The 22,755-nt window shown below is 50.1% G+C and overlaps 1 protein-coding gene across 1 annotated transcript; it reads left to right on the forward strand.

Annotated features, from left to right (window-relative positions):
• The first annotated feature begins 735 nt into the window (after nucleotides 1-735).
• Nucleotides 736-16,124, forward strand: LOC128063171 (carcinoembryonic antigen-related cell adhesion molecule 6-like). Its single transcript, XM_052655784.1, has 8 exons — nucleotides 736-855; nucleotides 1,749-2,108; nucleotides 3,339-3,617; nucleotides 13,476-13,587; nucleotides 14,777-14,805; nucleotides 15,124-15,155; nucleotides 15,772-15,819; nucleotides 16,059-16,124. Exons 1-8 carry the CDS (start codon nucleotides 792-794, stop codon nucleotides 16,122-16,124), a joined length of 990 nt encoding a protein of 329 aa, XP_052511744.1. The 5' UTR covers nucleotides 736-791.
• Nucleotides 16,125-22,755: the final 6,631 nt, after the last annotated feature.

Genomic DNA, 22,755 nt, shown 5'->3' on the forward strand with positions numbered 1-22,755 from the left:
CAGCAGAGGCCAGCACTGGGGTCGGGGGCGCAGCCTAACCAAAGTTCTGGGGTCTCAGCCAGGCTGGGCAAGCGTGTGACCTGGCGGCTGCTGAAACAGCATTTCTAAGCTGTCACCTGGGGGTTCGCAGTCTTCATGAAGCTCCACAGGTGATTCCCACACACCGTGGGGAGGACGTCCCTGTGACAAGAGTTCCTGATGCACCCCCACCCCCAGGCTCCTCCTCTGGAGGGAAAAGCCAGAGGGGATGAGGGAGGGCTGTCGGGGAGGCTGAGTGTGCATCTGATCCAGACCAGTGGGGACCCTGGACCCGGACACCCCAAGGTTGTGCTTTTCCAGACAAGGGTCTGTGTGTGCATTTGTGTGTATAGATGTGTGTGTATAGATGTGTGGGTATCTAGGTGTCTGTATGTAGCTGTGTGTGTAGGTATGTGTGAGTAGAGGTGTGTGTGTGTAGGTGTGTGTGTGTGTGTGTGTGTGTGTGTAGGTGGAGAATCACTGCTCTAAGTGGCATAGGACTCAGCAAAGTTCAGGGAATAGAAATACAGACAGAGGGGGAAGGGGGAGGGGGGCCACTAGGGAGGGAAGGAGGAGAGGGGAGGCAGAGGGCGGGGCCTGGGCAGAGACCCGCCCCCTGGCCATGTGACCCAGCGAAGTGTTCCTGCCCCCGGAAGAGGCCCAGCACAGAGCGGGAAGGACAGCAGAGCTCACACAAGGACTGCAGGGCTTGTGAGCGTTTCTGGAGCAGAAGTTCTCCTCACAGAGAGAGGGACACAGCAGACGCAGGCACCATGGAGCCCCCGTCAGGCCCTGCAAGCAGGCGGCATGTCCCCTGGAACAGGCTCCTGCTGGCAGGTAGGAGGGGACAGTTTTAAAGGAGGGCGCGGAGGCTGGAGAAAAGAGAGCCTGGCTGGTCCCTGGGGGAGACGGGGCTCTGAGAGGGGACAGGGGGCTTCTGTTCAGACCGGAGGGCAGAGGACAGGGGACCAGGGAGGGAGGGGGCTCAGCCACAGGAGACTCTGCATGAGCTAGAGCTGGTGAGGGGCGGGAGGACTCAACTGCTGTAGGTATTATGTGTAATTCTTCACTGAGCAGTAACTGTTGAAGACTGATGATGATAATAATATTTATGTCTGGGTGTCACTACAGAAAAAGACATAAGCAGGACAGTAAACACTGTCCTTACCCGACACCCTTAGAAACTGACAAATAAAAGCAGGCTGTGGAATTCCTGGGAACTCTCCTTCCTTCATCCCCAGGTACTAATGTCTGGAGCCTGGTCCAGGCCCTGGGTTTCAAGCAGGATCAGACAAGCCCCTGCCCTCACGGAGCCCGCGCTCTGTGGGGAGGAAGACAGACAAGCAGAGAGATGGAGAGTGTGCTGGCAGGTGCTCCAGGCGTCACGCAGGAACCCGAGCGGGGAAGGGTCAGCAGTGAGCACGGAGGGTCTTTACAGCAGCCGGTCGGAGGGAGGGGCATCTCCCAAGAGGCCCTGAGTGTGAGCAGGCGTGTGAGGGCAGCGAGGGGGTGAGCCAGGGGACAGCTGGGGAAGCAGAGGGAAAAACGAGCCCAGAGGGGCTGAAGTGACGGGGGTCATGCTGCTGACCTAAAACCACACACACACACACATGCACACACACCCACACTAAGGCTGAGGGATGAAGAGACCGGCTCAGGACCCAGAGCACCATTTTCCCATCCCCCACGCAGGTCACAATAGTAACTGATTTCTCTCTCTTCCCTCCTAGTCTCACTCTTAACTTTCCGGACCCCGCCCACCACTGCCCAGCTCACTGTTGAAACGGTGCCCCCCCTTGCTGCAGAAGGGTTGGATGTTCTTCTACTTGCCCACAACGTGACAAAGAATCCTCTAGGCTATGCCTGGTACAGAGGAGAAAGGGTAGACAACGCCCAGCTAATTGCATCGTATAGGGTAGATAATAATGCAACTACCAATGGGTCTGTATACAGCAGACGGGAGACACTTTACCCCAACGGAACCCTGCTGATCCAGAACGTCGCCCAGAAAGACACAGGATCCTACACCCTGCTCGTTACAAAGAAGGATTTACAGACAGAAAGACAGATTGGACACCTCCACGTGCACCGTGAGTGCTTCCTGTTTGACCTCGAGGTGTTTGGCAGGCGGGGGCGGGGGTGGAGGGTTGCGGTTGAATTCTGTTCACACAGGACTGACAGCCCCGGAAGTTGCCCCCATCCCCCTCTGCACTATGTCCCATGTTGGGGTTTGAACATTCAGTGCAGGACACACGCTGCGGAGACAAACTCCAAAGGGTCAGAAATGCTTCCAGGAAGCCAGGCCCTGCAGACACTGTGCAGAGAGAAGGATGGGCTGATGGAGGCACTCAGCAGAGGGACAGCACTCTCAGTCCAGCCCCCTGGCCCCTCCCCGTGACCAGGACCCTGAGGAAGACCCTGCAGGACTCAGGGAAGACCCTGGCCTGAGGGCCCCAGGGATCCTCACAGAGAAGCTCAGCCCCAGGAAGCCCCTCCCGGACCCTGTCCCAGGGCTCCTGCCTCCAGTGACACTGGGAAGCCTGTGACAAATCCCTAGGCTCCCAAGCTGGTCACCAGCCAGGGCTCAGCCCCGAGAGCCACATCCATGCAGGGGCACAGCCTGGTCCTACTCCTGAGACTCGGCATGGAGAGCACACAGGTACAAGGTCCCCAGGAATCAACCAAATGCCCTGAGGAACTTGGAGACTCCAGAGAAATCTCAGCACCCCCAGAGAGGAACAGAGGAAGGAAGACACTCCTGGCAGCTCCTCGACCCCAGGGTGCCACCCAGGGAGCTCTCTCCCGAGGCTGGTTGATGAAACCAGGATAGATGCCAGGTGGTCTCTGAATCCCACCCAGGTCTGTCCACCACTGAACGCTGCTGCACAGTCGACCCCCGAGGAAGCCTGTGCTTCTCCCAGACATAGAGCAGGTGGCCTCACACTCTGAGCTCAGGTCCCCATGCCTTCATCTTACCATACACAAGCATGCCTTATTCTGTAAAGACTCTGTCTGGCTGAGAGGCAAATGATGCCAGTTTTGTTTGAAGGTGTTTCTAGAGGAGGCTAAGGTATAAAGAAAGGGAAAGTGTTAGTCGCTCAATCACGTCCCAGTCTTTGCTACCCCATGTGCTATAGCCCAGCAAGTTCCGCTGTCCTTGAAACTCTCCAGGCAAGAATGCTGACTGGGTAGCAATTCCCATCTCCAGGGGATCTTCCCAACCCAGGGATTGAGCCCAGGGCTCCTGCACTGGCAGGCAGATTCTTTACTGTCTGAGCCGCCAGGGATGCTCAGGGCAATGTTCTCTGTTATCTGCACAGCGGTGCTACCCTCACCCGTCATCACCAGCAACAACTCCAACCCCAGGGAGCACGAGGACACTGTGGTGTTAACATGTGGATCTGAGACCCAGAACACCTCCTACATGTGGTGGATCAAGAGTCAGAGCCTCCCCAAGAGCATGAGGCTGGAACTGTCCGAGGACAAGAGGACTCTCACAGTAGTCACCGTGACAAGGAATGACACAGGACCCTATGTGTGTGAAGCCCGGAACCCAGTGAGTGTCAGCCGCAGTGACCCATTCACCCTGGATGTCCTCTGTGAGTAACCTCTGTTCCTATGTGATCTGAGCTGCCCACCCAAATGCACGTTGCCAGAGGCCAATTGACACCCATCCCTCTCAGGTCCGAGTACATGGGCCATCACCCCTGGACACCCAGACTGGACGTGACTTCCTGTCCCAGGCAAGTCCAGGCAGGTCCACCTTGAATGAAGCCAGGGAGGGGATGGGCTGCTCTGTGTTGGTGGCTGAGGATCACCAGAATGTGATGGGAGAAACAAAGTAATGTCAGATTCACAGTGAATGAGCATAAAGGACCCAGGGGCCCCGTACAGACAAAGAACTTCCCTTCCCTCTGACTGCACCACATGTGGCTTTCTGCTCTTTGCTCCAAATGGTCCGGAAACCCCACCACTTCCCCTCAGACTCCTCTGACCATCCAGAGGGTACCTCAAGCTCTCCTGCCACACAGCCTCTCACCCAGCCACACAGCGCTCCCGGCTTGTCAGTGTGAGACCCGGCAATGTGCCCAGGCTCTCTATCCCCAATCACAACATGTACTCTCAGGTCCTGCACTCTCTGACTGGCCTGGATAGCACCACAGTCAGAAAACCAAGGTTCCCAGGGCTGATAGCACAGAGCTGTCCAGTACTAGAGTGTTGTCCCAGCAACCAGGCAAGGGTCCCCCTGGCGTGATCTGGGGGTCAGAGAAGATATGTGATCGTCTCTTTCCCGTTGTCACCTGATCAAAGGCCCAGGGCCTTCCTCACAGTCACCTTTACAGAGGTCACTGGGCCCCGAGACTGCGGAGGGAGCAAGGCCCAGGCCCCCGACCCACTCTCAGCAGTCACCCCTCTCTCTCTACACAGCCCCGGTGGCACAGCCCTCCCTCCAAGCCAGCAACACCACAGTCACAGAACACGAGGGCCCCGTGGTCCTGACCTGCCTCGCAGATGAGACTGGGGTCTCCATACGCTGGTTCTTCAAAGGCCAGAGTCTCCTTCTCGCAGAGTGGGTGCCATTCGCTACTCCAGGGGATCATCCTGACCCAAGGATCAAACACGAGTCTACTGCACTGCAGGCGCTCTTCCCGTATAGGCCACCAGGGAAGCCCATTTTAACCTGGATAACCTTCTTTTTAATTCCACCAACAATTAGCCTGTCATCTCATTTCCTTCACTTCAAGCCATTGGAACGTGTGCTGTCTCTCCCCTCCTCACCCCCTGATTTCTCCTGGCCCTCTGCTGTGAAGCCTCATTGCCAAGACCGCTGGAAGCAGCGCTAAAATCAGTCCCTGGGACTTCCTGGGCAGCCCAGCGGTGAAGACTCCACCTTCCACTGCAAGGGTTGCTGTGACCTCCTCCAGGGGATCTTCCCCGCCCGGGACTGGGTCCCTGTGTCCTATGTCTCCTGATTGGCAGGTGGGATCGTTACCACTAGTGTCTGCTGGGAAGCCCCGGTGAGTCACAAAGGCTAACACTCCTCTTCCTTATGTGCACCGTGGGGTGCAGTATGCATTCTATAGAGCTGTGTGAATACGCGCCCCAGTGAAGGTGGGATCACAGCAGACGCATTCAGGCAGGAAGTGTCCGTATGCTAGCTGGCACTGCTGTGTAGCGGGCTTGCCGGCACACTCGACTCCACGTCCCTCCCCCTGTCTTTCTTAGTTGCGCTGTCGTCTCTACAGTGGAGTGACACCATTTCTCCCCAGGATGGGCGGTGGTCGTGTGTGGTGAGAGATGGGGGCCTTGAGGACTGTAATTTGTGCAACATAAACTCCTATGACTGTGTGTTGTCTGTTGGCCGGTTAGGTCTCTGGTTTGCAGTGCTCTCACGGCCTCTGGTTTCTCACTGAAATTCCCTCTGACTGCCGCATCCATCACTGAAAGCTGGGTGTTGTCGTGTTACTGTTGTGACCGAGCTGTTTCTCCCCTCGATGCTCTCCATTTTGATTCACAAATCTGGTGGTGTTAGGTGCATGATGCTTATGATTGTTCTAGTTCCTTGGTGGATGAAACTTTTCTCGATATGTAAGGTCTTACTTTGTCTCTTTAGGCTTTTTTGATTTAGAGATTATTGTATCAGACACTCATACAGCCACCACAATTCTCTTTTTATTACTATTTGCATAGAATATCTTTTTCCAACCTGACTTCAACCTTCTATGTCTTTGTATCTAAAGTGAGTCCCTTGAAGAGAGTATAGAGATGGGTCATAATTTTAATCCATTCTGTCAACCTCTGCCTTTAATTTGAAGGTTAAGGCTATCTATGAGTCAGATACTTCCCGATAGGAAAGAGCTTCTGCCATCTCGCTACTTGGTATTTGTCCTATGAATTCCTCTATTTCTTCCTCTTTGGTAGTTAAGTGATTTCCTTTCTGAGGTGTCATTTTGATTCTGTCTTTCCCTTTCCACCTATATTTCAGTTCTTTTCTTAGGGGCTAATTTGAAGATGACAATTAATATCTTAAACATGTATATATCTAGTTGAAATATCAACTAGATTCTATGATGTATAAAACAGACGAGGTGCTCCTATACATCTCCATCCCCCCGATTTTATACACCTATTGTCATAAATTTCAGCCATCCTTATACAATGTGTGTCCATTATATAGATTTATAAATATTGTTCCAAGAAATACCTTTGAAATGAGAAAGAAAAGCAAGCGGTTGCAAGAAAGACAAAAATATTGGCTTAAATGAGATAGCTACCCTGGATCACTCTTAGCACTGTTCTTTTTCTTTAATTAGTTTTTTATTGGAGGATAATCGCTTTACCGAATTCTGTTGTTTCCGTCAAACCTCAACATGAATCAGCCATAGGCGTACATTTACCCCTCCCTTTGGAACCTCCCTCCCCATCCCCTCTAGGCTGATACACAGCCGCGGTCTGAGTTTCCATTGCCATACAGCAATTTCCCATTGGCTATCTGTTTTACATATGGTAATGTAAGTTTCCATGTTACTGTTTCCATGCATCTCACCCTCTCCTCCCCTCTCCCTGTGTCCATAAGTCCATTCTCTGTGTCTGTTTCTCCATTGCTGCCCTGTAAGCAAATTATTCAGGACCATTTTTCTAGATTCCGTATATATGTGTTAGAATACGGTATTTATCTTTCTTTTTCTGACTTACTTCCCTCTGTATAATAGGTTCTAGGTGCATCCACCTCATTAGAACTGACTCAAAGGCGTTCCTTTTTGTGGCTGAGTATATTCCATTGTGTCTATGCACCACAATTTCTTTATCCATTCATCTGTCGAAGGACATCTAGGGTGCTTCCATGTTCCAGCTCTTGTAAATAGTGCTGCATTGAAAAAAGGGTTGCATGTGTCTTTTCAATTGTGGTTTCCTCGAGGTATGTGCCCAGCAGTGGGATTGCTGGGTCATATGTTGGTTTTATTCCTAGTTTTTTAAGGAGTCTCCATTCTGTCTTCCATAGTGGCTGTATCAATTTACATTCCCACCAACAGTACAAGAGCATTCCCTTTTCTCACACCGTCTCCAACATTTATTGTTTGTTGACTTTTTGATGATGGCCATTCTGACTGGTGTGAAGTGATATCTCATTGTAGTTTTGATTTGCATTTCTCTAAGAATGAGCCATGTTGAGCATCTTTTCATGTGTTTGTTGCCCATCTCTATGCAACCTAGACAGGATATTTAAAAGCAGAGACATTACTTTGCCATAAAGGTCTGTCTAGTCAAGGCTATGGTTTTTCCAGTGGTCATGTATGGATGTGAGAGTTGGACTGTGAAGAAAGCTGAGCACCGAAGAATTGATGCTTTTGACCTGTGGTGTTGGAGAAGACTCTTGAGAGTCCCTTGGACTGCAAGGAGATCCAACCAGTCCATCTAAAGGAGATCAGTCCTGGGTGTTCTTTGGAAGGAATGATGCTAAAGCTGAAACTCCAGTACTTTGGCCACCTCATGCAAAGAATTGACTCATTGAAAAAGACTCTGATGCTGGGAGGGATTGGGGGCAGGAGGGGAAGGGGACGACCGAGGATGAGATGGGTGGATGGCATCACCAACTTGATGGGTGTGAGTCTGAGTGAACTCCAGGAGTTGGTGATGGACAGGGAGGCCTGGCGTGCTGTGATTCATGGGGTGACAAAGAGTTGGACATGACTGAGCAACTGAACTGACTGATGTCTTCTTTGGAGAAGTGTCTGTTTAGGTCTTTTTCCCACTTATTGATTGGGTTGGGTTTTTTTTTTTTCCCCTGGTATTGAGTTGTATGAGCTGCTTGTATATTTTGCAAATTAACCCTTTGTCAGTTATTTAATTTGCTATTATTTTCTCCTATTCTGAGAGTTGTATTTTCTCCTTACCATCTAAGGTCCCTCTAGTCAAGGCTATGGTTTTTCCTGTGGTCATGTATGGATGTGAGAGTTGGACTGTGAAGAAAGCTGAGCGCCAAAGAATTGATGCTTTTGACCTGTGGTGTTGAAGAAAACTCTTGAGACTCCCTTGGACTACAAGGAGATCCAACCAGTCCATTCTGAAGGAGATCAGCCCTGGGATTTCTTTGGAGGGAATGATGCCAAAGCTGAAACTCCAGTACTTTGGACACCTCATGTGAAGAGTTGATTCATTGGAAAAGACTCTGATGCTGGGAGGGATTGGGGGCAGGAGGAGAAGGGGTCGACAGAGGATGAGATGGCTGGATGGCATCACTGACTCGATGGACGTGAGTCTGGGTGAACTCCGGGAGTTGGTGATGGACAGGGAGGCCTGGCGTGCTGCGATTCATGGGGTTGCAAAGAGTCAGACATGGCTGAGCATCTGAACTGAACTGAACTGACAGTTTCCTTTGCTGTGTAAAAGCTTTTAAGTTTGATTAGGTCCCACTTGTTTACTTTTGTTTTTTTTTGCCGTGATTGTAGGAGGTGGGTCATAGAGGATCTTGCTTTGGTTTATGTCATTGAATGTTCTGCCTATAGTTTCCTCTAAGAATTTTATAGTTTCTGGTCTTATATTAAGGTCTTTAATCCATTTTGAGTTTGTCTGTGGTGTTAGGAATTGTTCTAATTCCATTGTTTTACCTGTAGCTGTCTAGTTTTCCCAGGACCGTTTATTGAAGAGGCTGTCTTTGCCCCATTCTATATTCTTGCCTTCTTTGTTAAAAAAAAAAAAAAGGGTACACATAGGTGCCTGGGTTTATTTGGGGGCTTTCTGTCTTGTTTCATTGGCCTATGTTTCTTTCTATGTATGGTCCTGGCACACAAAAAATTATGTGTTTTTGTGCCAGTACCATAGTGTCTTCATGACTGTAGCTTTGTAGTATAATCTGAATTCAGGAAGGTTGATTCCTCCTGCTCCATTCTTCTTTCTCAAGACTGCTTTGGCTATTTGGGGTCTTTTCTGTTTCCATATGAATTGTGAATTTTTTTGTTCTAGTTCTGTGGAAAATGTCATTGGTAGTTTGATAGGGATCACATGGAATCTGTAGATTGCATTTGGTAGTATCATCATTTTCACAGTATTGGTTCTTCCTACCCAGGAACATGGAGTATATCTCCATCTGTTTCTGTCGTCTTTGATTTCCTTCATTAGTGTCTTATACTTTTCTGTGTACAGTTCTTTTGTCTCCTTAGGTAAGTTTATTCCTAGATATTTAATTCTTTATGTTGTGATGATGAATGGGATTGATTCCCTAATTTCTCTTTCTGATTTTTCAATGTTAGTTTATAGAAATGCAAGTGGTTTTTGTGTATTGATTTTTTATTTGCAACTTTGCTAAATTCACTGATTAACTCTAGTAATTTTCTGGTAGTGTCTTTAGGGTCTGCTGTGTACATTATCCTGTCATCTGCAAACAGTGAGAGCTTTACTTCTTCTTTTCCCATCTGTATTGTCTGTTTTAACATCTCCTTTTTCATTTCTAATTTTGTTGATTTGATTCTTCTGTTTTTTCCTTGATGAGTCTGGTTAAAAGTTTGTCAATTTTATTTTCTCAAAGAACGACCTTTTAGTTTTATTCCTCTTTACTATTGTTTCTTTCATTTCTTTTTCATTTATTTCTGCTCAGATCTTGATGATTTATTTCCTTCTACTAATTTTGGGGGTGTTTTGTTCTTCTTTTTTCAGTTGTTTTAGGTGTAAAGTGAGGTAGTCTATTCAATGTTTTTCTTGTTTCTTGAGGGAGGATTGTACTGCTATCAACTTCTCTCTGAGAACTGGTTTTGAATTATAAGAGACTATTATGAAAACTATATGGCAATAAAATGAATAACCTGGAAGAAACGGACAGATTCTTAGAGAAGTTCAGTCTTGCACTGAACCAGAAAGACTGGTTCAGTCTTCCTGACTCAACCAGGAAGAAATAGAAATCACAAACAACCCCATTACAAGCACTGAAATTGAAGTTGTGATCAAAAATCTCCCAAAAAAGAAAAGTCCAGGACCAAATGGCTTCACAAGAGCATTCTGTCAAACATTTAGAGAAGAGCTAATGTCTATCCTTCTAAAACGCTTTCAAAACAATTGCAGAGGAAGGAAGACTTCCAAGTTCATTCTATGAGGCTACCATTACTCCAATACCAAAACCAGACAAAGACTACACTAAAAAAGAACACTATGGGCCAATATCAGTGATGGGCAGAGACGCAGAAATCCTCAACAAAATTTTAGCAAACAGAATTCAGCAACACATCAAGAAGTTCGTAAGCCATGATCAGGTTGGGTTTATTCCAGTGATGCAAGGATTCTTCAATATACGCTAAGCAATCAATGTGATATATCATAGTAACAAATTGAAAGATAAAAACCATGTGATCATCTCAATAGATGCAGAAGAAACCTTTGACAAAATTCAGCACCCATTTATGATGACAACTCTTCAGAAAATGGGCATAGAAGGAACCTACCTCAACATAGTAAAGGCCATATATGAGAAGCCTACAGCAAACATTATTGTCAATGGTGAAAAACTGAAAGCATTCCCCCTAAGATCAGAACCAAGACAAGGGTGTCCACTTCCAGCATTATTATTCAGCATTGATCTGGAAGTCCTAGCTGCAGCAATCAGAGAAGAGAACAAAATAAAAGGAATCTAGATGGTAAAGGAAGTAAAGCTCTCACTGGAAAGTATTTTTCCATCCTCTCGCTTTCAATCTACCTGTGTCTTTAGGTCTGAAGTGGGTTTCTGGTGGACTGCGTATATATGGGTCTTGTGTTTGTATCCATTCAGCCAGTGTGTCTTTTGGTTGGAGCTGCCACTGATTAGCTGTTTCGCTGTCCGCCATCCGTGTTCTGCATGGATCTGTATGTTCTTTTCCGCTGGTCAGGTCCTCCTCTCCACTCTCAGCTGGTGTTCTGCATGCACTTCTGTCTCTGAAGGTGTGTTCTTGATGCATCTGTGGAAAGAGACGTACTCCACGTCCCCCACCTTGTTCTCCTGACCACTGTTCTTTATACATTCCTATGGCTTTGAGTTACTGTCCAGTGTCTGAACAGTCATCTTAAAGGATCCTCTTTACGTTTCATATGAGGCACGTCCCCAAGGAATAAACTCCCTTGACCACTGTTTATCTACGAAAGTCTTAATTTGAGCTTCATTGGAGAAGACTTTTTCTGGGCATTGCTTTCCTGGTTGAAATCTTCCATGTAGGACTTAATTCAGTCATCCCAATATCTTCTGGCACCCGGTCTCTGCTGTGAAATTTGCTTTCACTTTGTTGAAGATGCATTGTACGTGATAAGCCACTTCTCTCTCGCAGCTTTAATCACTTCCTCTTTTGCTCAGTATTTCAGCAGTTTGGCTAAATTGTGTCACACCATCTGAATGGTGAAAGGTCCTTTTGTGGAGCCTGAACCACCCTTGATAGGTAATCTCCCATCTGGCTTGGAAAGCTTTAAGCCATTAATTTTAACCATTTTTTTTCAGTGCTTTCATCTCTCTCTTCTACTTCAAAATCTGCCATTCTGCACGTTTGTCCACTAGATGGAGTTCTGCATAATACTTTGCCTGGAGTCACTAGTCCTCATTTTTTTTTTTCCTTTCTAATCCCCAGTCTGAATAATTTCTTTTGTTTTTTTTCTACGCGTTCATGGCTTCTTTCTTCTACCTGCTCAAATGTGCTGAGGAATCACCGTTCCAAGTTACTGTTTTCACTTCTTATACTTCAGCTCCAAATTTTCTTCAATCCTGTTTAAATAATTCAACAACGAGGAAGAAAACATCTTTCTTGAGAAGCAGGTTCTCCTTAGACCTGCCCAATATGGAGACAGCCATCCCCTCACACTGAGGACTCCGGTGCTTTAGACATGGACCTTGATTATATAGCTAGCTGAGTCAATCTCAGACAAGCACATTAGGAGTAGAAAACCAGAACAGAGAGGAGGCTAGTTTTGGACCCTGAGAAGGAAGGCACATCTCTCGGACCTCTCAGATGGTAGGGATCAGGCAAGGAACTGGACTTGTCCTCAAGTTTGATGTCCCCTTTTCCCTCTCTAGGGGCTTCACAGGTGGGGCTAGTGGTAAACAACCAAAGAACCTGCCTGCCAGTGCTAATCCCTGAGACTAAGAGATGCAGGTTCAATCCCTGGGTCGGGAAGATCCCCTGGAGGAGGAAATGGCAACTCACTCTGATATTCTTACCTGGAGAATTCCATGGACATAGGCATCAGTTCAGGAGATCTGGAACCACAAGCAAAGGTCATGCTGTTCGGTAGTCAGTCCCTACCTCTTAGAAAGCCCATGAGCATTCCAGTCCAGGTGCAAACAGATCAGGTGACATGGGGACACGCATCCAGTGGTCAGTGAATTGATGAGCAGAGTTTACAGCTCACTGAGAAGGTGATGCTGCCCCACACAATCAGCAGTGTCAGGACAGAGGATGCAGGATCCCATCAGTGTAGAGTCGCCCCACCGTCAGAGTCTGCAGATGAGACCCCAGCTTCTCAACTGAGCACTCTAAGTGACCCTCAACACCTCTACACCTTCCCTTGTGATTTCACAGGAAGTGGGTGTATAATGAATGCAAATAATGAGGCTGTGGTCTCCTTTCAGAGCCTGTAGAACAATGTGTCCAATTAATTGTTCAAAACTTAGCTCATCTTGTCATAGTTTGGTTACTATTTGTGAGAGTTGTTGGACTGTGGGCAGCACACTGGATCTTGTGCCTCAGTTTCCTCATCTTAAACCTGGAGAAGAACAGCTGGATGTTAGGGCTGTTCAGAGGCTGTTCACCAGGAGGTTGATGAGATTAAAATCCTTCCCTGGGTCCCTCCGCAGAGTCAGCATGCAAGAAACATTTTCACTGGTGATATTTTGGTTTTCAACACGGTGGTTTTTGATTGTAAAGCCAAACAACTTGCTTGCATTTTGTTGCACCCGCTACTAGTTCTGTGGCTTCCGGTGATCTACTGAACTACTGTGTGTCTCAGATCTGTGTGTACAGTGGGGATGACAGCCCCTCCCTCATGCGGACGGAAAGAGCTGGGTGTGAAGTATTTCGCCCTGTGCAAGTCACACAGGAGGAGCTGGAAACATTGGCTCATATGATTAACCAGTCAGTGTTAGTGGACTGGAGAGGACCTGCCCTCCACCACCCACAATAGTGATGGAACGAAAAAATCAGAGGGCGGGGGCATAGTGTGAGAAGAAAAGAGTCCTTCAGAGGAAAATGAACAGGACATGGAAATGGCTACAGTGAGAGAATGGGGAGTTAGAGCAAGCCCGGGGTTTTGAATCTGATAAAGAGTAAAATGATGCAACCACGTGCGGCAGGAGAGTCCGGAAGACACTGTGATGACAAAACATGCAACCACATACCTATCTCAGAGCATTTCCTCCTGCTAACCAGGCCCTCTCCCGTAAGACTCCCCTTGGTGTTGCCTCCAGTGAACTTGGACCCCATTTCCCCTCTCTGTTTCTCTTCTGCTTTCAGGGAGAGAAAACAGCCGAGCCCTCAGTGTGGGGGCCATTACTGGCATCGTGATTGGGGTCCTGCTTGTGCTGACGCCGCTGGCTGTCCTGGGGTGTTTCATTTTCCTTCACAGGTACAGTGGCATTCCCAGATGCTGCTCCTGCCCCAGGTTAACCCTAGTCCTAGAGGAAGGACACCCCATCCTCCAGTTTCCGGCCTGGATCTCCAGGACCTCCCCACTTCCCCACAGACATTCTCTCTCATCCTTCAGTTCCTGCCTCACCTGGTATTGACCTGTGGTGGCTTCCTTTACACCGTCCTCATTTATTTTGTTATTTAGTTGCGAAGTTGGGTCCATTTCTTTTGCCACTCCATGGACTCCTTTGTCCATGGAATTTCCAGGCAGGAATACTAGAGTGGGTTGACATTTCCTTCCTCAGGGAATCTTCCTGACCTAGGGATCGAACCTGTGTCTCCTGCATTGGCAAGCGGATTCTTTATCTCTGAGCCACCAGGGAAGCCTTATTTGTCAGTTAACAGAATTAAGACCCCTCCATGTCCTAGTTGCCTATATGTAGGCTGGAGGTAGTAAATACTCAGAAAAAGGTATCTCCTGTATATTTAAATCCAGCTACTCTATGAGGGGCAGTCACAGGGCCAGGGTCTGAGGGGCATCCTGACCAAGGTCACGCTTGGCCAGAGAGTGGAAGTCTGGACAGGCCATGTTGGGTCAAACGCCCCCAGCTGGCAGATGCGTTAACAACAGCCCCGGATGATGAGACAGTACATCGTGCCGGGTCAGCAGGTGGTGGGATGTCTTTACACTTCAGGTCCAGGTGATGGAGACAGTGGACAAGGCCGCTGTCACATTTCAGCAGCTCCTGGGTGAGAGCAGGGGCCCACAGCAGCGACACTGCCCTCAGTGAAACCCCAGAGTCGCTGGCTTCCCTTTCCTCCCCACTCACTGGCCCTGCTCTCCCCATAAGCGTGATGCGTCCACTCAGACAAAGCTTTGGATGGATGGATGCCTTTCCCAGAGCCCTGGTCCCTTCAGTGGCCACTTTCTTCTGAACCCTATTAGCCTATGGTCCTGTCCCTCTCGACTCGGGGCAGATTAGGCTTCTTAAGGACTTTCCTCAGCTTCCTTGCTGGGCCCTCCCCTCTAAGAAGCCTTGGTGGAGAAAGGAGGAGTTCAGCCCCTACTTGGATGTGGGGATCCTCCTGTCCCGTGTGCTGAGACCAAAGCCCTGACCTCCATCTACACTCCTCACAAATATGCCTCTTTTGTTTTTCTTCCCTAACCCCGGCTGCCTGCACAACAGAGGGAACTGGCCCCCAGCGTCCACCTCAGGTGAGTGTCTGTTCAGCCAAGCACAGCGGGGCTCCCTGAGCAGGCCCTGCCCTGTCTGTTCTTGCCTGGCTCCCCCAGGGTCTCTGGCCCTTTCTCTGGGGCTTCAGCACAGGGGACCACAACTGGCTAGTCTGCTTGTCCTGTGGCTTATAATCCTGGGAGGCTCCATTGCCCTCACTGGGGCCTGAAATTGCCAGTGTCTCTCCCTTGGTGGGGCTCTTTCTCCCATGGTTCTCCAGAAGGTAGACTCTCAGCCTCTCCTGAGAGAATGGGCTAAGCTTCCTCACATGCTCGGTGGTAACTCCTGTCTCCTCCCAGGACGTGGTCCCTCTGGCAGCTCTGTCTCCCAGGTGAGTACATCCCTTCCTTGACTCTTCTCCCCAGCGACCCGCTTCACAGGCTCAGGGCAAGGTGTACTGTCCAACCCTGACGCATTGTGCAGACCCCTTTCACTCGAGGGTAGTTGAAAGTCGCTCAGTCGTGTCCAGCCTTTGTGACCCCATGGACTGTAGACTGCCAGGCTCCTCTGTCCATGGATTTCTCCAGGCAAGAGTTCTGGAATGGGTAACATTGCCTTCTCCAGGGGATCTCCCTGACCCAGAGATCGAGCCTGGGTCTCCCGCACTGCAGGCAGATTCTTTGCCTTCTGAGCCACCAGGGAAGCTCGTAAGAGTGTTTAGGACATAGTAAGTCCCACCAAGCTGGAAGCTGGATCCACTTCAGGGACGTGACCACCCACCACCTTATCCAGAGCCTGCCCTGGTCCCCTGACTTGACCTCAGGAGAACTTTGGAGTCGAGCCAGGAGGAGAGTGGGCACTGGATCATCAGCCAGGGGAGCCAGGCTAACCAGGGTGGGAAACAGAGCCAGACAGGATTTGGGGTGGGGGCTGCAGGTTGGAGATGGCTGCTCGGGAGAAATGACTCTCCTTCCCTCTCCTCTGATGCCTGCTTCCTCCATGCCCAGGCCTCCCTACCTGATGCCAGGGCACCAGCTCCCATCTACCAGCTGAGTGTGGGGATCCAGGTTCTGGTCCCATAAGCCCAAGGGGCAGAGGAAATGCCCCCTGTGCACCTGGCTGTGTTTGAAGGTCCAAGAAATAGCAGGAAAGATGGAAAGGGGACGAAGGGGAGGTGGGTCTGGACCAAAAACCTCTGACCCAAACAGACCCTGGGTGACCCGGGGCTGGGAAGTCCCTGGGAAGCCATCTGAGAAGGTTACATGAGCTTGGAGGTGTCGGGTTTCTTTTGCAGGAATTAATACGCCCGAACACAGATGTTTACTGTCATATCAGCCACAAAGCAGATGTGGGTCCTTAGTTCCTCCAGACATGTCTCCTTAACAGACTGTGAGAAAGAGCTTACCTGAGACCCAAGACCCGAGTGAGGTCAAGAGGAAGAGCTTGAGGCAGAGAACCAGCTCTGAGACCTGAGGCTATTCGGGAACCTGGGCCCAGGCTCAGGGTCCTCCTGGATTCCTGGAGACCCTGACAGGCTGCCCTGAACCCTGATGGACCAGAACTCAGGCTGTGATTCCCACAATGGGGGGAGGTCCCAACAGGGTAGCAGACTGGGCCTGTGACCCACTGTGGACCACCAGAGAGATCTGAATAAAGAGCACTTTCCTTCTGGCTGCAAAATTACTGCCCTTGCATCCTGTCCAGCTAGAAATTCACCTGAATCTCTGTTCTGGTCTCTCCATGGTTCCTCAGGGAACGCATTAGCTCTAGTTACTTGACCTCCACATCTATTTCCTGGAGGAAAGGAAGGGGAAGATTGTGAGAATGGAGGGAGGGGGCATGCTAACAAGAAAGGAGGGTCACCAACCCTTCGCAGCCACGTGGGCACTCGGCAGTCCTCACACTGTGCTGGGGTCCCAGGCACCTCCCAGTACCTGCTCACCTGGCATGGGGTCTCTGGAGCACAGAATATGGGACCATCTGAGACCCACTAGAACTCGAGTCAGGAAGGACAAGTCGTGGGTGAGACAGCTGTTATGGGTGAGGCCTCTTTGCAGCCTCTTGGTGTCCTGAGCCCTCTGGCCCTCCTGGTCCAGACCCTGCTGGCCCCAATGGTGCTGCCTCAAATGAATTTTTGTTGTTAAGTTGCTTAGTTGTGTCCGAGTGTTTGGGACCCCATGGACTACGGCACGCCAGGCTTCCCTGTCCTTCACTATCCCCCAGAGTTTGCTTCAACTAATGTCCACTGAGTCAGCGATGGCACAGGAACTTTTGTCTGTCCCCAGATCTAGGATCCAGAATGCCTTCTCTCCATGGGTTTCCATTGTTTCCCTAAGGGCCTATGCCCTGAGGACACCATTCCCTCTCAGGGGACAGAGGAGCAATCAGAGTCAGCAAAGTAAAAAGGACTCAGAAGCCATGCTCTGAGCAAGGTCCTCCCAGGAACTCCCCGTGACCTCTGTCCACTTCCTGCTGGCTCCCACTTTGCTTTTTGGTGCGAATCGTGAGCCTGCTCCTAACACACACACACACACACACACACACACACACACACACACACACGTGAGCCGCAGGGCGGAGTTGCAGGCTCTACCTAAAACTCAACCTGGCTACCACGGCAAAGGGCCAACCTGTCCCCTTCTCAAAGTGTTCCAAGGGCCTTCCCACCCGGATCTCACCTGCAGCCCCCACCACACACCTGTGCTAGCAGTTCTCAGTCTCTCCCTGAGGCCCCTGCGACAGGTGCTGTTCTCATATAAGTCCCTGGGGTAGGTGCCACACACTCACATGTAGCAGGCGTGTGCACAGGGCATAGAGCCCACGGAGGACAGGCATGCTCTGCCAGTGCCAGGCCATGTGTGCTGAGATGAGACGGGAGGCAGGAGAGGCTGCCTGTAAAGCTTCTGGTCATGACTGAGGTCTACATAACTCCTCATCCCCCTGCACACAGTCTTGGATGAGACAAGGTGACGCTTCTTGGTGTTCCTTATTGTTCTGTAACAAGTGACCAGAAATTTAGTGGCACAAATCAAGGTGTCAGTATGACCCTGTTCTCTCTGGATTCTACAGACAGTTCATTTCTTTGCCTTTCCAAGCTGTGAGAGGCTGCCTGCTTTCCTGGGTTCGTGGCCTCTTCCTCCATCTTCAGAGCCAGCAGTGGAGCATCTTGAAGCTCCCCAAGCTCTCCTTCCATCACCCCATCTCCTCTGGCTCTGCCTCTCCTGCCTTGGAACATTATGAATGTATTGCACTCAGCCCAATACATTCCCCACCGTAATCTCCAAGTCACCCCACCATATGTCCCATATACCCCACCATATCTCCCATATACCCCACCATAATCTCCCAATCACGTGATCTGGATTTCATCTCTGGTTTCCTTCATCATGGGGCACATTTCTCGGATTGTGGGCTTGAGGCTGTGGACATCTCTTAGGGTTCTGTGCTCTGCCCACCACTCCTCTCAAGGCTGGGTTCATCATCTTCCCTCACTGCGATCTGCTCTGGGCAGCTTGGACTTTGTCTTGCTGATGTGGGGTCAAGTCCTGCCATGACGTCCACAGCAATCCCACTGACCCTGAGCCCTGGAGATTGAAGCCAGCCCACACTCCCTGCAGCTCTCCCCACCTCTTCTTTCCTGTGAAGTGAAAGTTGCTCAGTCTGTCCAACTCTTTGCAACCCCATGGACTGTAACAAATGATCCCCCCTTCCCCACAGAGCAAGGCTGAGCAGAACGCCTGGGCTACACTCCCAGCTCCTCCAGTATGAGCCTCAGGCTTGGTGTGAGAGCTTGGTGTTCCATGCTTCCAACAGAACAAGGGTCCTGCTGAAGAACAAGTGGGGCCTGAAGACCAGTCTCCAGGGTTCAACCCATCACCTGAGGGCTCCTCCAACTGCTTGTGAACCACAGGGAAGAAAAGTCACAGTCACCCCAAATTTCCTCATCTCCATAAATACACCATTGACAGGGGTAACTCTGACACCGAAACCCAGCCCTATACTTTCCAAGGGCTCGGGTCTAACCCATCCAGCATCCCTAACAATCATGCAAAATGCTCGAGATACCCGGTATAATGGTCCCCTGGGTCCCAGGTGCCTCCCTTATCTTCCATGGGGACAGAGTCTGCAGCAATCACCTGGGCTCAGGTGCACCACCTGTGGAACCATGGGGTTTAAATGGAGCAGCAGAGGGAGCTACTGAGGGTATCTCAGGGGTCCTGGCATCTGGCCAACCACAGAGGCACAGCCAAAAGACTTCATGAAAAAATGAAGAATGGTATGGGATAAGCAGGGATGGGGTGTGCCAGAGGGATGGACGTATAGACACACGTGCTGTCTCCTCACAGAATTTTTCCGTAATGGGTGAGGATGTTGGAAATGAACATTTTCCTATACTCCCCATGCAAACGCAGCTTAGTGGATACAGTGGCATTCAGTGTGCACACAGGTTGACCAGGACTCCAGTTCTAAGAGGATCCCTGAGCTGGGAGATCGGACATGGAAGGATTCACCTGCCCTGCTTCTGCTGAGTCCACTGGCCAGCTCCAGGCCTGGTGCAGGGAGCTGCGTACCTGTGTGTCAAATGAATGAGCCCCTGGATCATACTCCATGGGGGCTGAGATTTGTGGTGAGGATGTTCACTGCAGAGCAGATGGTCAGTGTGAAAGGCGGGATGCTCGCTAGTGGCTGTTCCAGACTGAAAGCAAATTTGCAGTGAAGTCACCCCAATGGCAGAGCAGGTCCTCAGCCTGTGGAAAATCTATGTTTCAATGGTGTTTTGGATGTTTGAGAAAGAGGGACATGAAAAGAAGACCTGACAGCTTCGGGGATAACATTTAGTTCTGAACTACTCTTAGGAAAAATTTTTATTTATTTTTTATTTCCGGCTGCACTAGGTCTTCATTGTTTTCCACCAGTTTTCTCTAGTGCGGTGAGCAGGGGCTACTCTTGGCTGCGATATGCCGGCTGCTCATCACGGGGGCTTCTCTCTTCCCGAGCATAGGCTCTCGGCAAGCACACTTCAGTCGCTGCAGCTCATGGGCTCTAGAGCACAGACTTAGTAGTTCTGATGCATGGCCTTAGTTGCTCAGAAGCATGAGAAATCCTCCTGACCAGGGATGAAACCCGGGTCCCACACTTTTTCAGGCGGATTTCTATCCAGTGAGCACCAGGAAAGTCCTCTAAACAGTGCTTAACTTGTAGGTAGACACTGGATCATCATGGCCGCCCCACACAAGAGGTTTTCCTGGATACCTGCCGCCCACAAGTGTAGGGCCTCCTCAATATTCAACATTCCACCCCCGAGGTGTGCATTCTATCAGCTGGTGAACCCACGTGAATGCATGAACATGACCCAGCTTCCATAGCTTCCGTTAGGGTCACACTTGGCGCCGTAACTTGCGTGGGTTTCAGCAAGTGATCATCAGCAGCATGGGCTTCCCCGGTGGCGCCGTGGTAAACATCCTCCGGCCAGTTCAGGAGACCCAGGTGTGATTTCTGGCTCAGGAAGATCTCCTGGAGAAGAAATGGCAACCCACTCCAGTGTTCTTGCCTGGGAAATCCCATGGATAGAGCAGCCTGGCGGGCTCCAGTCCATTGGGTCACAAGAGAGTTTCACATGACTTAGCAACTAGAACAACCGCAAAGTCAGGAAGAGTCCTGCTGCCCAAGTCACACCAGCAGGGCTGGTGAGCACAGAGCAGGTGGTTGTGAGTCTGCAGGGCTAGTGAGCGCAGAGCAGGTGGTTGTGAGTCTATGGGGCTAGTGAGGACAGAGCAGGTGGTTGTGAGTCTGCACGGCTAGTGAGCACAGAGCAGGTGGTGTGAGTCTGCACAGCTAGTGAGCACAGATCAGGTAGTTGTGTGTCTGTAAATTCAAAAAGGATGACATACATTGCTTGTTCATTTACCCATACTCAAATATGGAAACCACGTGTGAGGCGGCCATAATGATCCACTGTCTATCTACGAGTTGAGCATTGTTTAGAGGACTTTCCTGGTGGCTCAGTGAATAGGAATCCACCTGCCAAAGCGTGGGACACGGGTTTCATCCTTGGTTAGGAGGACTTCACATGCTTCTGAGCAACTAAGGCTATACATCAGAACTACGAGGCTCCTCTGTCCATGGGATTTCTCAGGCAAGAGTACTGGAGTGGGGTGCCATTGCCTTCCCTACCCATCCTTTTATTCATTTTTTCACGAAGTCCTGTGGCTTTGCCTCTGTGTTTGGCCAGATGCCAGGACCCCTGAGATACCTTCAGTAGCTCTCTCTGCAGCTCCACTTAGACACCGTGGTTCCACAGGTGGTGCACCTGAGCCCGGGTGATTCCTGCAGAGTCTATCCCCATGGAAGATAAGGGAGGTGCCTGGGACCCACGTGACTATTATACTGGGTATCTCGAGCATTTTGCATGACTGTTAGGGATGCTGGATTGGTTAGACTTGAGCCCTTGGGAAGTATAGTGCTGGGTTTGGCTGTCAGAGTTACCTCTGTCAATGATATATTTATGGAGAACAAGAAGTTAGTTTTGGGTGACTGGAGCCCTAGTTTCTTGTCTTCCCTGGGGTTCACAGGCAGACAGATGAGCCCTCAGGTGACAGATTGTACCCTGGAGACTGGTCTTCAGGCCCCACTTATTCTTCAGCAGGACCCTTGCTCTGTTGGAAGCATGGAGAGATGGCAAAACTCTCCCACCAGGCTTGAGGCTCAGACTGGGGGAGCTGGGAGGGTAGCCCAGGCATTCTGCTCAACCTTGCTCCGTGAGGGAGGGGGGATCATTTGGAGAATGAGGGAAGAGGAGGCTGTGCTCAGGGGGCCTCCAGGCTAGGTGATGGCTGTCTCCAAGGTCAGGTACCGAGGGTCAGGACTTAACCATGAAACGTTCCCTCCAAGTGGTAGACAAGCCAGTTGCCTGACACTCAGTGGCGGGGAGATACTCTGAGAGGACAAAGTTAGTTCTCAGCCTCCTTGAGGACCCCCTCCGGGTGCAGGATCATTCACCCGGGAGTTATCATGGGTGTAGCTACAACTAATACACAGACAGGAGAAAGTGCTCCCGATTCATAAACTAGAGCAAGTGGGTTATCCCTGGGCACATTCTACCATGTTCATCTTTGTCATAGAATAGAAATGGGCAGGATATCCAGCCGTCCCTTCCCATTGAGCCCTTCTTGCTGCAGCCCAGGGGCTGAGCACAGCAGAGACACTGTCCATGGTGCTGATGAACACAGGCCACCTGGAGACTTGCGAGTTGTGGTCTTTGAGTCACATCTGCTTTCTTTTCATTCTGAAAAACTGGGCATTGCTAGAAAAGAAGAGGCTTCCGTGGTGGCTCAGACAGTAAAGAATCTTCCTGCAATGCGGGAGACCTGGGTTTGATGAGCCTACAGAGATGGCAATGGCTACCCACTCCAGTATTCTTGCCTGGAGAATCCCATGGCAGATGTGCCTGGAGGGTTACAGTCCATGGGGTTGCAAAGAGTTGGACAGACTGAGCAACATTCACTTCACAGGAAAGAAGAGGTGGGGAGAGCTGCAGGGAGTGTGGACTGGCTTTGATCTCCAGGGCTCAGGGCCAGTGAGATTGCTGTGGACGTCATGGCAGGACTTGACCCCACATCAGCAAGACAAAGTCCAAGCTGCCCAGAGCAGATTGCAGTGAGGGAAGATGATGACCCCAGCCTTGAGAGGAGTGGTGGGCAGAGCACAGAACCCTAAGAGATGTCCACAGCCTCAAGCCCACAATTTGAGAAATGTGCCCCATGAAGAAGGAAACCTACAGATGAAATCCAGATCACATGACTGGGAGATTACGGTGGGGAATATGGGAGATATGTTGGGTTACTTGAAGATTATGGTAGGTAATGTATTGGGCTGAGTCCAATACATTCATAATGTTCCAAGGCAGGAGGGACAGAGCCAGAGGAGACGGGAGGATTGAAGGAGAGCTTGGGGAGCTTCAAGATGTTCCACTGCTGGCTTTGAAGATGGAG

The sequence above is a fragment of the Budorcas taxicolor genome, chromosome 18, assembly GCF_023091745.1.
Source record: "Budorcas taxicolor isolate Tak-1 chromosome 18, Takin1.1, whole genome shotgun sequence".
Lineage (NCBI taxonomy): Eukaryota > Metazoa > Chordata > Mammalia > Artiodactyla > Bovidae > Budorcas > Budorcas taxicolor.